We start from the raw sequence: 15,915 nt of genomic DNA on the forward strand, positions 1-15,915 counted from the left end.
CTGCTATTTACAGAGCAAGGTTCCTGGAACCTAAGATGCTACGGAGGCAAATACTCCTGAGCATCCCAAACCCCTCCGCCCCGTACATGTTACCCTTTTCCAAACTAGACTGGTTGCCCCTTGGCCTTGAGCCCCAGCTTCCTATCCACAACCACGAAGCTTAAGAAGTATTTCAAAGGCTGAGTTTATGAGCGATTCCCAGAGAAAGGGAAGGTTTCCAAATTTTACCCAGTCCTTCTATATCACATTTCATTTTATCCCTAAGCCAATTTCAGTTCTAAGAAAAGGGCTAAACAGAAAGCTCTTGACTCTAGATTACTTTATGAAAGAGAAACAGCAAATTTGCTAACAAGTAACTCCCCCCCCCCCCAAAAAAAAAACAACAAACACACCAAAAACACAGCCTCCCAGATATTACTTAAACAGTGATGACACATCTGTAAGGAAATAAGAAATTTTAAATTGTCAACTAATAGGAACAAAGGACAAAGAGAAGGCTGTCTTTTGTTCTGAATTACAGCTCTTTCTGTTCCCTAAGCAAGAAATAAAAGATGACCCACACTAAGCTCATCAGCCCCTGACCTTCGCCATGCTAGCTACACATCTACAAGGAATCGGGGCCGGGCGACAGGAGACCGGAGAGGGACCCACCTGGATGCCTTGCCCCCGCCCCGCGGCCCCGGTGCCGTGCCCCCTCTTTCTGGAGGGCACGGGCACTCACCTCTCGGTGCACTCGTCAATGTTGTTCTCGCAGTGGACGCCGTCAAACCCCGCCGGGCACCTGCACGTGTAGCTGTTGACGTAGTCGGAGCAGGTGCCCCCGTTCTTACAGGGCTCGCTCAGACACTCGTTCACGTCCGTCTGGCACTTGTCCCCGGTGAAGCCCGCAAGGCACAGGCAGGCGAAAGCGTTCACTCCATCGACACAGGAGCCTCCGTTCTGGCAGGGATCTAAGCCATTACGCACGAGAATCAGAGCTCCGAATAGCAGCAGCAGCAATTTAATCTGAGCCTCACGGAGGTGGGTGACCTGCACTCAGTCCCACTAAGAGCAGTAACCTAGCAACTCAGGGAATGCTTAGAAGAGATTCCTCTGCCTTCACTCCCAAAGCGACTAGCTTCGGAAAGAATGTAAAACACCAATATTAAGGACACGTGATAAGCTGTCGGGGTGGCCAGTCTTAGCCCCGGGAGGCAGTTGCCCCCGCCAGCTCTTCGGCGCCCCCCCGAGTGCTTTCCTGGGCCCCGGGGCTGAGGAGCCGGCTGGCATACTCACTGGCGAGGCAGTCGTCGATGTCCTCCTCACAGTCCATGCCGCTGAAGCCTGGAGGACACTCGCACATGTAGCTGCCCTGGGTGTTATGGCAGAGGCCGTGGTTCATGCAGGGCTTGGAGACACACTCGTCAATGTCAATTGTGCACCGCTGACCTAGAAACACAGGCGGTGAGTGGTCCAGTCTGGGGACACGGATTTCACAGAGATTATGTGAGGGGATGGGCTATTCCAGGGACATTCTGGTTAGTCTCCTGTTTTGGGAAGTTCCTGAAGGCTCCTGTGCCCCCCCAACCCCCCAGCAAGCAGCTGGCCAGGTGCTAAAATTCCCTGCAGGACATCATGGTTTCAGGCTCAGGCTGGAGTCTTCCAGGCACCAGAGGGCCCCACAGACGTGCAATGTGGAAAGGCTTTCTAAGGCATTCCTGGTAGCAGCTCTTGTCCTAGGCCTGTGTCCTGGACAAAGACCAGGGCCTTCCATTTATTCTGATGACCTGCCCACATGAGAAAATGTTTGGCTTCTCCCTCCCCATGTTGTTACCTTGCCAGCCAGGGGCACACAGGCAGGTGTAACTCTCGAAATTGGGCGCCTCTCTGCACACGGCAGCATTCTCACAAGGGTTTGGGGTACAGGGAGCCAGGACCGTCTGACAGTTCTTGCCTGCAAAGCAAATGACAGAGTTCAGGACGGAAAACCGGCTACAGAATCGGACATTTCCCAGGTTCTATACCGAAGGAGGCTCTCCCAATGCATGCCCACGGCAGTGGTGAAGAGGTCTGGAATCTGAGAGACCTGCGGGGCCCTCGAGTCTTGGCTCCGACTTTATTACTAACTGTGTGGCCTCAGGCAAGTTACTCATCTCCTCTGAGCCTTCCACATCAGTAAAATGGAAATCAGGACAGCACTCATAGAGGCTTTTGAGGATTCGGTGAAAAATCGATCACAAAGTGCATATTGGTTAGAGCCTGGCACATAGAGTGAGCACGCGACAATCGGGGGGGGCCCCTTAATCATCCTGCTGTCACGAGTGGCTGCATGCATTTGACATCTGTATCAGCCAGGAGTGACAGCTCCTGCATCTCCACAGCTAAGACTAGGCTACTTGGAGGCCTAGCCACACAGGCTCCCTTCGTGTGAGCAGGGAAGAAGCCACCATGGTACGGCCTCCTATTCCTCACAGCCCCACTGGCCCGTTCCAGAAGGCAGAGAGGTTGACCAGAAGGCCCCGGAGGGAGGACACAGGGAAGTGATCCTGAGTGCCGCCTAGCAACATGTCTCCTTATCCCGACAGCAACAGCATGACATCAGTATCTGCCCACCGATGTTTTCTGCCTCATTGTATGCGGAGCCCAGGCTTCCAGACACAAAAAGGATGCTCTTATTAAAAGGGAGATGAGGTTGATTTCAAAGTCAAGTTGCAACTAGCTCGATTTAAAATGTTATCCTAATATTTTGATTCAGAAAGAAGAACATTACCACAAATTTTCACCAATACCCCCAACCAGCTTTTAGTGTGTCTGGTCAGAATGGTGGCTCACAGAGAAGATGATGCTGCTTAGTGGCCTTCATGGGGGCCAAACTCAATGCCAGGCAGAAACCTTAGCCACACTCAGCACTGAGATTCCACCTGCACAGCCTAATATAATTAATTTCTCAAAGTTCACACAAAGGAGATTCTTTTACTGGCACCCTAATCTAAAGAAAAACCAACAGCTGGCACAGAGTCAACTATTCCTTTAGTATCTGCAGAGCAAGAAGACAGAATGAGTAATTTCAACATGAACTGTACACACAAGTTACACTCAGACAAGTCTATGATGTGGTTGCACAGAGTGCCGTCTGCCCTACATCTCCCCACAGCCGTCAATATTGAGTCTATGGTTGTGAGATGAACTTCTCACTGCCAGTGAATGTGGTTAGCACTGTCGCTGTGAAATGAATGACATGGTGGAGACTATCTTCGTCTGGGGAGAGCTGGGGATCTCGGTAACTCTGATTTTACCCACCAGGCTGGCTACAGGCCATTTCCCCACACGAACTTGACTTCTAAAGCGGGGCAGAGGGAACAAGTAGCATAAAATCTTCCAGGTCCCAGGGTCATGCTCGAGGCCACCCGCCACTCTGCACTGCTCAGAGTCACAAGACACAGCTACTGTGCACAGCCCAAGGCCAAGGCCACCCGCCCGCATGCTGCTCACTGCAGAACCGTGCAACGCCATCCCCCACGTCTGTTCTGTTCCCAGACGTGAAGAAAATGGGATGTCGAGGAGGTCAACAAGCCACACAAACACAACCCATCACAGGATGGATGGCAGTAACGAGGCAGGAGAACACAGCAGACATGCCCAAGCACGCTCCTGAGATACCACCTGAAACAAAGACCATCTGGCACGCAATGGAGGCACAGCGTGTCTTCTGTGTGTGAGCGCCATCCAGGGTGTTACCTCTCTGGATGAGACACAGCTGTGCGGACTGGGAGGAGAAGAATGGCAGTTAAGAGGACAAGCTCTGGGTTCAGGGACTTGGGGACAAATCCTAAATCTACCACCCATCTCTGTGACCCTCAGCAAGTAACCTCTCTTGCCTCAGCTTCTTCACGTATCAAATGGTCTCCCTGTAGGGTTATTGTGAGCGCTAGAAGAAATAATTCAAAGTGTATACAGTATCTGGCACACAGTGGATTAGCAATAAGTGGTAGCCTTGTTATTGAGACCAACACTAAGAGCATGGTCCATGGAGACACTGATCCATTCACCATAATGGACTAAACCAGTGGTCAGCAAACTCATCAGTCCACAGAGCCAAATATCAACAGTACAACGACTGAAATTTCTTTGGTGAGAGCCATATTTTTTAACCTTAAACTTCTAGCACCGCTTCTGCAAAGTAGATTCGCTCAGGCCATGGTATTTTGTGGAAGAGCCACACTCAAGGGGCCAAAGAGCCGCATGTGGCTCGCGAGACGCAGTTTGCCGACCACGGGACTAAACCATCAGCTCCAACCACACACGATGGGAAAAAAACCTCAGACCCTAAAGAGCCAAGAAAGCAATGAATCCTCCCAGCACTCGCACGAGGGAGGTCACAGTGATTTCTCAGAGCTCCAGACCCAGCGAGTGAGGGCAGGACAGGCGATGGGTGAGTCCTCCGAGCGGGAGCCCCCCAGATCCCACCTCTGAGACTCCGAGGTGTGGAGTGACAAGGGGAGACGAGCATCCCCGTGCTTTCAGGGCTCACCTGTGTATGGCAGCATGCAGCGGCAGGTGTAGCCACTTATGTCATCAAGGCAGGTTCCTTGGTTCAGGCACGGGTTTGAAGCACATTCGTTGATATTCACCTGACAGTTATAGCCTGTGGATAGAAAAGGGGGAAAACCCAAGCCGTGAACCTTTCTGTCAGCCTCCTATTATCTGAATTACTAAGCGATCCTCTCAGTGGTACACATGAAACATCTCAGAAATTGCATTCATTTCTTCAGGCCACCGGAACATCTGTTCCTTGGTTTCAGTGGCAAGTCCCTGCAATATGGCAAGTGAAAAAACAGAGCTTAATTCGTTAAGGTGTGTTCTGATATCCTGGAAGTCTAACGCATCCTCAAATACAGTACAAGTAACTTCTCAATAATGAACCAAGAAGTTCATTAAGAGCAAAAATCTGCTGCTCAGTCTAAATATAAGCTCTCTGTACACAAACTATCTGGTCAGGGTTTAAAAAGGGGGTATGCTTTATGGGGGAGTGATATCCTTGAATGCATTAATAAAAGCTTCTGAGTTATGCTCCCTTTTCCATTGATAAAATAGGACTGCCTGCCTCCTCCCAATCAAGACAGGAATTCTACTCCCACTATAAAAAAGAGAAAAGTACTCGTCAAGAGCCACTTATGGGAACAGAAAAGTACCCAACTATTGCACACCTTTGCATCTTCAATGAAGCCTTAAAATAGAGGAATTAGAGCACTGTATTACAAAAATGACCTGGGAGTGCAGATGGCTGGCTATTCAACAGTCATACAAATATGGGACTGTACGTTTTGATTTTGTTTGATCAGTAAGTCTCAACGAGATAAAGACATAAAAGTGCTTTTAAATCTATATGCTTTTTTTGCAAATGTAATATATCAGTAAGTTAATAAGTAAACTATGGTTTCAGGACATTTTTAATTAATCAAATAAAATGCCCCTGAAATATACTGCTGGTTCCTAGTAGCCTGGCACCACTTTTGAGTGAGGAACTTGAAAACTAAGTGCTTAGAGCAGTTCAAATGTAAATGATTTACCCATGGATTTCTCTCTCATGAGTTTCCAAGAGAAAGCTGATGGCAGAAATACAACAGTAACAACTCGAAAATTATTTTACACAATACCCCTCTTATTCTGTATTTTTCCAGAAGGCCATGGGGAACTATGTATCTAAGGGTATCTCACTGTGTGAAAGAATTTGCTGGAAGGTTTGGAACACATAAATCCTTCCAAATTACTGCTGTAGGAATGACAGCAAGACAATCATTTCATTCTCCTCTGAATTTCTCTTTTGAATTACCACAGGATCAAACCTGCATCAAGAAGCTTGCAATTACAACACCTGTCCGAAGTCGTGTAAGTGAAGTTTCGGCTGCTCACCTTCAATAGCTCGCCTCTCTGCTAGGCTGAAAGTAGAATCTATATCTATTTATGTTCTTACTGCCCAAGTGCCTTAAAAATATTAGGTGCTCAAATTATGTTTGCAGTGTGAATGAACAGGGGAAGAAAAGGAAGGAAAGAAGTGAGCCGAGCAACACGCACCAACCAAAGGGCAGAGAAGGGGGAGGGAAACAGGCACTTTGCCCTCACCTTTAAAGCCCTTCTTGCAGGTGCACCTGTATCCGTTCACCAGGTTGTCACAAGTTCCTCCGTTCTGGCAGGGGTTGGAGAGGCATTCATTTTTATCCACTTCACAGTTGATGCCAACCCAGCCTGCATCACAGAGGCACTTGTATCTGAAAAAACAAACGAACAGAATTCTTTACTATGGGGAATGAAGGTACGATTGAGCCAGAGATGAATACAGGACGTGGTGAAGAAATGAGAGAAAGAGGAGATGAAGGTAAGCTAATCTCATTTCTACTCTTCTGGGTACATGGGTCACCATGAATACAGTGTGGTTCAGGTGGAATGACCTTCCTTCCTGGTGATTCCCTGGCTCACAAAGATGCTAGAGAAACTAATTAATTACACTGAGCTTTCATATGTAAAGAGAATGATTGGTACAACATATTAGACCAATCTGAAAGTCATTAATATGGATAAATCTTCAGGTTTTTAAAAAATATCTATATAAAATTAGGGGTGGGGAAAGCTGGGAAGAGGTCAATGGGGGGGGGGTAAAGGAGACTTATGTAATACTTTAAACAATAAAGAATTAAAAAATTTTTTTTTAAAGCAAAACTAAAAGCAAACCTTGGGGTCATTTGTTTCTGAGGCACAACAGACACCCAGGAAGTAGATTAGTACCAGAGACTCTGAACCACTCTGAAGATCTCCTAGAAAGTCTGACTTCTGAGATATGTTTTGTTCTGACCGGAAACCCTGCTGCAGAAAGCACCCAGGGTACTGAACAGAAAAAGGACCCAAATGAAGGTATTTGAAGTACATGGACATTGTTCATAATTTGCATATCATCAGCACTTAGAATGTTGTATCAGGAGATGGTGGCCTCCGTGTCTGGCGATTTTCAGGAAAAATGTGATGGTTTGGGATGCTTTGAAGGCTGCCCTACACTGAAGCAGGAATCCTGAGAAAATCCATCTGGGAAATGACTTGATTTCCCACTTGCCTCTAAACACCCTCTTCATTCTCCCACCTGCCAAAGACTCATAAAACAACCCTGAACTCCTCCCATGTGCTGCCTACTCACACGAGGACAACATTCCTCTTTCGTTTCCACCTGCTCAGCCATGGGAGGGAAGGACAAAGGACAATTTGGAAGGCTACAATACTGACTACCAAACTCTTCAGTCTAACTCATCTCAGGCCCCTGACTGACTTCTGTAGGTACAGCCAGAACTTCAACCCAACTGCCTGGGCACCGGTCAACAAGAAACGATGCCCACATGGCAGCTACTCACCCGCTGAGGCCGCCGGTGCAGTTCCCGTGGATGCAGGGGTTGCTCAGGCACTCGTTCACCTGCGAGAAGCAGCTGGGGTGATGGGGCCCCTCGGGGCATAGACAGCGGAAGCCATTCACGTCGTTGATGCACGTTGCTCCCTTGCGACAGGGATTGGAGGCACACTCGTCAATGTCAATGTTACATCTCTGCCCTGTAAAGAAGGGGGGCAAGTTGTTGGTCAAATCCAAAACGTGTAGGGAACAGACATAGGAATGAGACATACTGTGCTGACACCTTCATCTGCACAGGTGCCCAACGGAACTCGTTTAAGGAATGAGACACCCAAAAGCACATGGTGCCAGGAGAAGGAGGAGCAGGCAGCAGCGTCTTCTGATACGAAGAAAAGTTATCAAAATGCGGGTGTCATGTTTTGACATACATTCCTTTTTCACTCCATCTTGGAAAAGGGGCAGCTTCACAAGGGTTTAAAAGGACAACATCAACATTACCGAAGTTCTCGATGTTGCTCTGAGTACTTCCAAAGAAGCTCATCTTACTACCATTCTCAGCTGGTTTACCGAAAATTCATTGTTTCCGGTTAGTCAACCTCTTACAGTTCTCCAGACGGTAAATATCAATGAACTGGGATGCTTAGTGAGTGAGATAGTAATGCAATGATTAATGTGGTTAAAAAGGAAAGCCATTTTGCTTTCACTTGTAGTCATATTAATCCCTTATCTGTCTCGGGAAGAAGAATATTCTAAGTATAATCTTACTGTCTTCTGATAGCTGGGTCTTTCCATCTGGACCAGTGGCTCTCAAACGTACGTGTGCAAAAAGGGTTGCTTAAAGTACCTTTTTCAAAGGACATTCTTAGGCCCCACCCCCATGGACTGTGATGGGTAGGGTCCAGCAAAGCACATTTTAAATTCTACAGGTGGTTCAAACACTACATTCTGAGATGTAGACAATTATTAGTTTATCATCATGTAAATGCTCAGAATATGTGAAATTGAAATGAGTAGGTTCATCCTCTAAAACATAACTAAGATTGCATTTTGAAAAGAAGCCTGCTGGAACCTTAGCATTTATTGTTTTAAGCTGCATAGAGTTCTCCAGTTATATGAGTTTTGCTTTGTTACATTCTGAATAACTGAGATTCAACTATAGATTCCAAAATGATATAAAACTTTAAAATAACCCATCATTCTGTAAATGAGTGACAACACGTAACATATGAAGAGATTGACACATTTCAAAGAATACAGTGTTCTGACTCAGAAAAACACGCACACCACCATGCATTTTTCTTTAAGAAAGAGTAACCCTGCATTTAGAACAGGAAATTCCAAATGAAACAGATACACACCCCTGTAAAGTATGGGTATTAACATTTTTTCACCCTCCATTGCTCTCTAAACCATGATTGGTGGTTCCTGTGGTAAAGACCCATAATCTGGTGGCGGTTGCTGCTTTCCTCTTAAGTGTTGTATTAATAACTTATTTTAAAATACTACTTCCTTCGCCTCAACCTCTGGTTTTTTTTAGATGTGTGCCAATGGAATCAAGATGTGAGCTATCCTGAGCCTGCCACGTGGTGGCGAGAGGAAAAGCCTTCGTTTTCTGTCCTTTTTTGGAAGCATCTCCTCAGAGGCCACTCCTTCCAAGTTTTCTTCATTTGCTTTTAAAACTCTTTCCAGAATCAATTGTCAAGCCATCGTTAGCTGAGAGCTGAGTGCATCCTTGTGCAGTCTGCTACATGACCTGAAGGATAGCCAGATCCTATCCTTCAGGAGTTTCTCCTCTGCTTCAGAAATGCCCAGCACAAACCTACGGACCTTCCTGGGCTCAGTGACTACTGGACCAGAAGCTAACCAAAGTCTCTCACTCACCCTGTGTTTAACGAATGAAATCATGGGATAGCTTGGACTCGGGGATCTGGGGTTGGATGTCAGAGGTCCCATATTTGAATGATAGTCATTTATTCAGCAACATTTACTGAGTGTTTCCTCAGTGCCAACCATTTGTTTGACACTGGTCACAAAGGTGATTAGAAAGGTCCTATCTGTGAGATTCCTTAGCTGGTAAAATGGATTTGAGCTCTCTCTCTCAGTTGCCTCACTTGTTAAATGGGGATGATAAAACTTCCCTAGCTACTTTTTTATTTTGTTAATTTTTTATTGAGCTATAACTGATATGCAATATTGTGTAAGTTTAAGGTTTGATACATTTAAATATTGCAATATGAGTATACCATATGGTTAGCTAACACCTCTATCATGTCACATAAATATAATTTCTTTTTTTATGGTGAGAATAATTATGATTGATTCTCCTACAACTTTATGTTTATAATAAATTATGCTGTTGGCTATAATCATCACGCTATGCATTAGACCTCCAGAACTCATCATCTACTAGCTGCAAGTTCGTATCCTTAAACAGCATCTTTCCAGTTCCCCTTACTCCTCTCCCAGCCCCATTCTACTCCTTTTCTTAATCTGCATATAAGTGGTATAACACAGTACTTGGTCTTTTTCTGTCTGACTTATCTCACTTAGAAGAATGCCTTAAAGGTGTATCCATATTTTCACATACAAGTAGCAGGATTTCCTACTTTCTCACAGATGAGTAACATTCCACTATATATATATATATATATATATATATATATATATATATATATATATATATATATATATATCACATCTTCTTTATCCTTCAAACATTGATAGACATTTATGTGGGATATAAAAATGGAAGCAACAGATAAACAAAAACTCATAGGCACAAACAGTATAGTGGTTACCAGAGGGAAAGGGGCATGGGTGGAGGCAAATGGGGCCAAAGATATGATGACAGAAGAAGCTATGACTGTGGGTGGTAAACACACCATGGAATACACAGTGATGTGTTATAGAAATGTACACAGTGATGTGTTATAGAAATGTACACTTGAAACCAATGTCACCCCAATAAATTTAATTTAAAAAACTCTCTTAAATATGTTTAAAAAGTAGCATTAAAATAAAACAAAGGAAAGAATAAAGCAACTCACATTCATAGCTCTGAGTTTGAAACCATAATGATTCTATTTTCAGCAGCTGATTCAATCCCCTTCTTTTCACCCCACCCCCAAAAAACACACACACACACAAAAACAAAAAACTCCAAACAGAGTTCCAAGAACAGGGTACCACCCAGGAATCAAAACATTCCATTTCTTGCTTATGTAGTCTCATGCTACACCTTAAGTTTATTTTAGAATATTTTTAGCCTATGTCCTTCCTCCTTGACCTTCCTGCTTTGCTGAATGTTAAAAAGAGAGACTATGATTCACTGACATTCCCCAAAAAAGAAAAAGGAGAAATGCAGTCCAAGGCTCATATACCTAAAGAGAAACCACAACCGGCACCCACTGAGGCGACGGCGGGCTCCGGAGTGGGACCCCTGGGGTGGATCCCAGCTGCAGGCTCTGGGTTTCTCATCAGTGCTGTTGGAATGATAACAACAGTGACAGTTACATGAGGTTAGGCACTCAGTTTAATGCCTGGCTCAAAATAAGTCTTTAATAAATGACAACCATTCCCTTCCTATTACTCGTTTAACAAAAATGCACCTAATATCCCATCTGGCAGAAGTTCTTGTGTGTCTGTTGGCTGCCACTTAGTCTTGGGGTAACAAGTTTTGGGACCGAGAAGCACATCCGCTCCCACCATCAGTGCGGGGCCCTAACTAGGAGAGCTTCCATGACACCCGTCCTCGGAGCCATCACCCACTGAACATGGGCTCCAGCGACCCTGGGGCCACCACCATTCCTCCCAGCACCCACACAGGCACAGCAGGAGAGAAGCACTGTGGGATGCAGAGGAATGCGAATCCCCTGCAAGCGCTTGGCTCCGATTGCCTCTGACCTCATGGTGAAAAGCTCTGAGGGAAGATTCTCACATTGGTTGCAAATGACCACGTGGTACTTATTAAATGGCTACATCATCCATTTGCTTGTGCGTGGCACAGTCTGGGGAGGACAGGACAGGCAGAACACATGCCCTCGGGGGTGTGAGGGGCCTCAGGATGCCTCAGTAGCCTCTAGAACTTTGGGTCAGGAGGGTAAACGATAGAGGAAATGTGATGAACGAAAGAGAGAAAAGGGAAAACGAGTGTGCACACATGTGTACATGTGTAATGCTCTAGCTGCTTATACTGTAGGAAGGATTCTAGCCAATTTTATTTTAGGCACTTACTTCGTTCCTCTTGGGGGGAAAAAAAAATCTCAGTTGTACTGGCCATGTGAGGTTGGCTCTGACTTCCTCCAACAAGCTCCCATTAGAAGCAGTACTCAGAGAAGAGCATTGAGTGTTTTCAAAGAATCTTACGTAGGCTATGCCATTACAGAAAAACCTAACTCAAGCACAGTGAGTGACACATTCTAGGTGTAACTGGAAGTTCTTCTCAGGTGGCTACACACACAGGATCTAAAAACCCCTAACGAATGAAACGTTTCCTGTTACAGCTTAGTGAAGGCCTGTGAGTAGAAAACAGGGCCAGAGAAGCACAGGAACAAAAGTCTAAACTTCCCAGAGAAAAACACATAGGACACGTTTAAAAAGTTAATGTTGCTGTAGATGCCTTTTTCCAAAGCAATGGGGCTGAAAGTGCGACCTCCTAACACCCAGGGGCATTACCTGTGAATCCCGGCGAGCAGACACAACTGTAACGGTTAACTCCATCCATGCAGACGCCGTGGACACACGGGTTACTGGCACAGTCATCGAAATTGATTTCACAATTAACACCTGCAAGGATCAGGGCAAAGAGGAAACATGCAATATTACCACCAAAATATCAAGGACGTCTGCTTGGGACCCCAAGTGTTAGCCCTTTGTACACCACAAGGGTCTATCAACGTATAGATGGTTTCCATTCTGGACGCGTGGCAGTTAACTGGTTAAGAAAGCTAGAGTATCCAGCCAGCCCTGGGGAAAGCAGCAATGCTGCCGGCGGGATCAGAAGGGCAAGGCGATCTCCTTCACGCACTGAGCCACTGGGCGCCTTTTTCAGTGCGTTAGCATCTGCACTCAGGGGCAGAAGCCATGGCGGCGGGACTACGGGCGCCTCAGTGGGAATCGGAGCGGCGGTGCCACATTGCAGCGGTGGGCACTGGATCCATCACACCCGGGCTCTCGCAGCAAAAACCGGAGAAAAAGACAGGCTCACTTAAGAATGACTTTGGTGAAGTCGGATGATTAACTTTAGCCTTTTGTTACATCTTCACCCTTGACTGTATACATGTCTACTGTTCTGTGTGAGGACCTGGGAAGGACACCCGAGACCACTCTGTGTCATGCCAATGCTCAGAGGTGCCCCCCAGGAAAAGCAGTTGTGTGATTATTTCAGTTTTGAACAGAAGCAGTTGCTTTTTTTTCATGGAATCCCATTTTCATCGAAAGAACAACTGATACACAAACTGGGGTTATTCACACCTAAAGATTTAGTTCATATTAGTGGCAAAGAGTAAATCTATCATTTCAAAAAAATCCCCAAAACTGATAGCATTGTGTTCCCAAGATAAAATTTAAGCTTTCACATGAAAATCAGAATTTTGGAAAGATAAGCTTTAAACTGACAGTCACTATTCTGGTTACAACTCAGGAATAAACTTTAAAGAATCTGCTAACTTCTTCCTGGAGTCTGCTACCTGGAGTCTATTCCCAGAACAAACTGTAGACTTTGGCTATGTTAGGAAAGTTTTAACTAAACATTAGAGATATACCAATCATTATTGTTAGCACTATTTGGTACAAATACTCATATCTCATGACATAGTTAACATGAATTTAGTGATGCTTTATTGGGTATCATAGAATACCTTAGTAGTTTAAAAAGCCTAAAAAAAATAAAACCTGATAGTAAGGATGATAAACTAAGAAATGAAACTTCCATGACAAAATGCCATCATTTTGATTCACTTTGCATTAATACATATTAACAATAATTACACCAAAAATTTACTTGAGCAGCAAGAGACACCCGCCCACGCTGGGCCGGTGAGACTGTCTCACCGGAATGCAGGAGTATGACTGTGTGAGCTACAGTCTGCAGACGGCCCTGCTTCCTGCTAATCTCTGCAAAGCCTATTGCTCCAAACTCCCCTGAAACCCATGAGATGCCTTTTTTTTTTTTTGCTTTCACTAAATTCTTCCTGCTGTTTTACTGTTTTTGGCTTGTTTGTTAATAATTCTTTAAGCTAGTCAGATTGGATTCTGTGACTTCAAACCAAAAGTCACTTACTGAGAATAGTGTTCCCACCACCCTCGCTGGTTTGGCTCAATGGATAGAGCATCAGCCTATGAACTGAAGGGTTCCGGGTTGGATTCCGGACAAGGGCACATGCCCTATCTGCGGGCTCGATCCCAGGAGGCAGCCAATCATTGAGTCTCTCTCATCACTGATATTGTTCCTTCTCCCTCTCCCTTCCTCTCTGAAATTAATAAAAATATATTTAAAAAACAACAACAGTGTCCCATCATAAGAGCACAAGTGAAAGAAGCGATTCCAGGTGGTGCACCCACTTTCAGTGCCCAGTGAGCGAGAAACCACAGGACCACCAGCAAGTTGTAAAGTTCCTCCCCTACCATCTACACATCATCCAGACCCCAGCCCGCCACCAAGGACAGCATTCTGCATGGGCCGTGGATTCTTACTCTAGAACTCCAGAGTCCATTCATAAGGACTGTTTGAATGGGTCCTTTCCCCAGGGCCCTACAGGCCGGGCCTTTCTCCGCCCACTACAAGATGCCTTCATGTTGCCAGGGTGTCTCTGCTTTAATGCTCCTGACGCCACAGGAACGAGGCTGGCAGCTTTCTGAGAGATTCTGGACCTTCCCCCTCTCTGTGCCTGTGCACCCCTCACAGCTTACTTCCTGCCTTTCTCAGTGACAGCGCCTCACACCTTGCCTTCGCTGTCCCCCCAGGTAACACACCTGAGCCATCCTGCCACAGTGATGACCATCCCAGAGAAAACCGCGTGCTGCCACCCACCACGCCCCAGGTTTCCAGGGGTTTCCAGTGGCGCTTGCTACACTGGGACCCACGGCCTAGCACAGCCCCGCCGTCCTACAGGCATCCATTCAGTCGCTTGTAAATCTCTCTCAAATTCCTTTTCTGACTGCAATGTCTCACGTCTGGGGACCAGCCCGGAAGCCAATCGCTTTTGGAGGGTTTCACAAAGATCCATTCAGCCCTGCCGGGGAGTTATCTAAACGTGGGGAGGGGGGAGGCATTTTCTACTGAGAGGCAGGGGATGTTTTTCATATGCTGAGCAACTCAAAAAGGACTTTGTTTTCAAACTTGGCATGTGCGGGGTCCTGGAAGAAGCCCAGGGCCCTTGACAAGTTTGAAGGAATGCGTTTGGAGAGAACAAAGTAAAATGAGGGCAGCTCCCCACCTCCCCACCTTTGCCCCCACCTAGGCCATTGTCCTTAAAGGGAGAGGGAGTTCTCGATAAATCAGCGTGCTGTGTTGGCAGGTCCCGCTCTGACGAGGGCACCCGCTAGTTAATCTTCCACTGGTCCGTTTCCCTTTGATCTGAGACACAGTGCTTCTCTGTCCATTAACCACAGCGGTGACCATGATGATGCCTCCCAGCGAAACCTGTGAAATGCTGCTGCCCGAGCAAGTAATCCAACACCCCCAGCAAGGAGCAGCCTGCCCTCCCAGCCAGCGAGAATGAACTGGAGTCAGGAAACGAGGAGCCCGGATGAGGAATGGTGGCTCCGCATTCTAATTTTCAATGATGGGGAGCTGCAATGCGCTCCTCCCCCGCCCAGGCCCCACAACTGCCCAAAGCCCACCCGAGACAAGTGGCAGGAGAAAAGTTTCCCATTAAAGATACTAGACTCTGCCAAAACCGGTTTGGCTCAGTGGATAGAGCGTTGGCCTGCGGACTGAAAGGTCCCAGGTTCGATTCCGGTCGAGGGCATGTACATTGGTTGTGGGCGCATCCCCAGTAGGGGGTGTGCAAGAGGCAGCTGGTCGATGTTTCTCTCTCATTGATGATTCTGGCTCTCTATCCCTCTACCATCCTCTCTGTAAAAAAATCAATAAAATATATTTTTAAAAAAATAAATAAAGATACTGGACTCTGAAATAGAGAGAAAAAGATTGGAAAGACAAGGGGGTAGGGATTGGGGGGATGGGGTAGAGGGGAAGCACAACTTTATTAGCCTGCAGTGGAGGTTATAGAAAAAGACAATACCATCAAGCCACAAAAGCAAGAAGGTTTTTCATCTTAGAGAATAACTGCAGGTTTTTGAAGCGGTCTGCCTCTTTTAGGGAAACACATGCATAAAATCACCAGTTTTGAGAAACCATTGTCTCTCATTTCTCCCCTGGCTGGAGCCAGCTCCCTCAGAGATGTTTCTGGCTGTGGCTTTGGCTGAGCTTCTTGGGGAAAAAGGACTGGGAGTTAGGTATGTGAGCGTCCGCCCAGGAAGTCTGAGACATCTGTGTAAATCGTGTGTGAGAAGCAGTGAGCACTCTGCGGGCGAAAAAGGGG

The 15,915-nt window shown here is 46.2% G+C and overlaps 1 protein-coding gene across 4 annotated transcripts in view; it reads right to left on the reverse strand.

Moving 5' to 3' along the window:
• The window catches only part of NOTCH2 (notch receptor 2), a 133,462-nt gene that overhangs the window by 22,988 nt on the left and 94,559 nt on the right, over nucleotides 1-15,915 (reverse strand). For 3 of the 4 annotated variants that reach the window (XM_036452551.2, XM_045586972.1, XM_036452552.2), the window contains 7 exons: nucleotides 12,044-12,154; nucleotides 7,377-7,569; nucleotides 6,103-6,248; nucleotides 4,511-4,624; nucleotides 1,814-1,933; nucleotides 1,276-1,428; nucleotides 722-950 (listed from right to left, as the gene is read on the reverse strand). In XM_036452551.2, coding sequence (XP_036308444.1) covers nucleotides 722-950; nucleotides 1,276-1,428; nucleotides 1,814-1,933; nucleotides 4,511-4,624; nucleotides 6,103-6,248; nucleotides 7,377-7,569; nucleotides 12,044-12,154 — 1,066 coding nt within the window. Of the gene's footprint in view, nucleotides 1-721; nucleotides 951-1,275; nucleotides 1,429-1,813; nucleotides 1,934-3,066; nucleotides 3,204-4,510; nucleotides 4,625-6,102; nucleotides 6,249-7,376; nucleotides 7,570-12,043; nucleotides 12,155-15,915 lie in introns of those variants that run through there. The other variant, XR_004990499.2, reaches the window with a different exon arrangement.

This window comes from Pipistrellus kuhlii, unplaced genomic scaffold (genome assembly GCF_014108245.1).
Source record: "Pipistrellus kuhlii isolate mPipKuh1 unplaced genomic scaffold, mPipKuh1.p scaffold_m20_p_24, whole genome shotgun sequence".
Taxonomy (NCBI): domain Eukaryota; kingdom Metazoa; phylum Chordata; class Mammalia; order Chiroptera; family Vespertilionidae; genus Pipistrellus; species Pipistrellus kuhlii.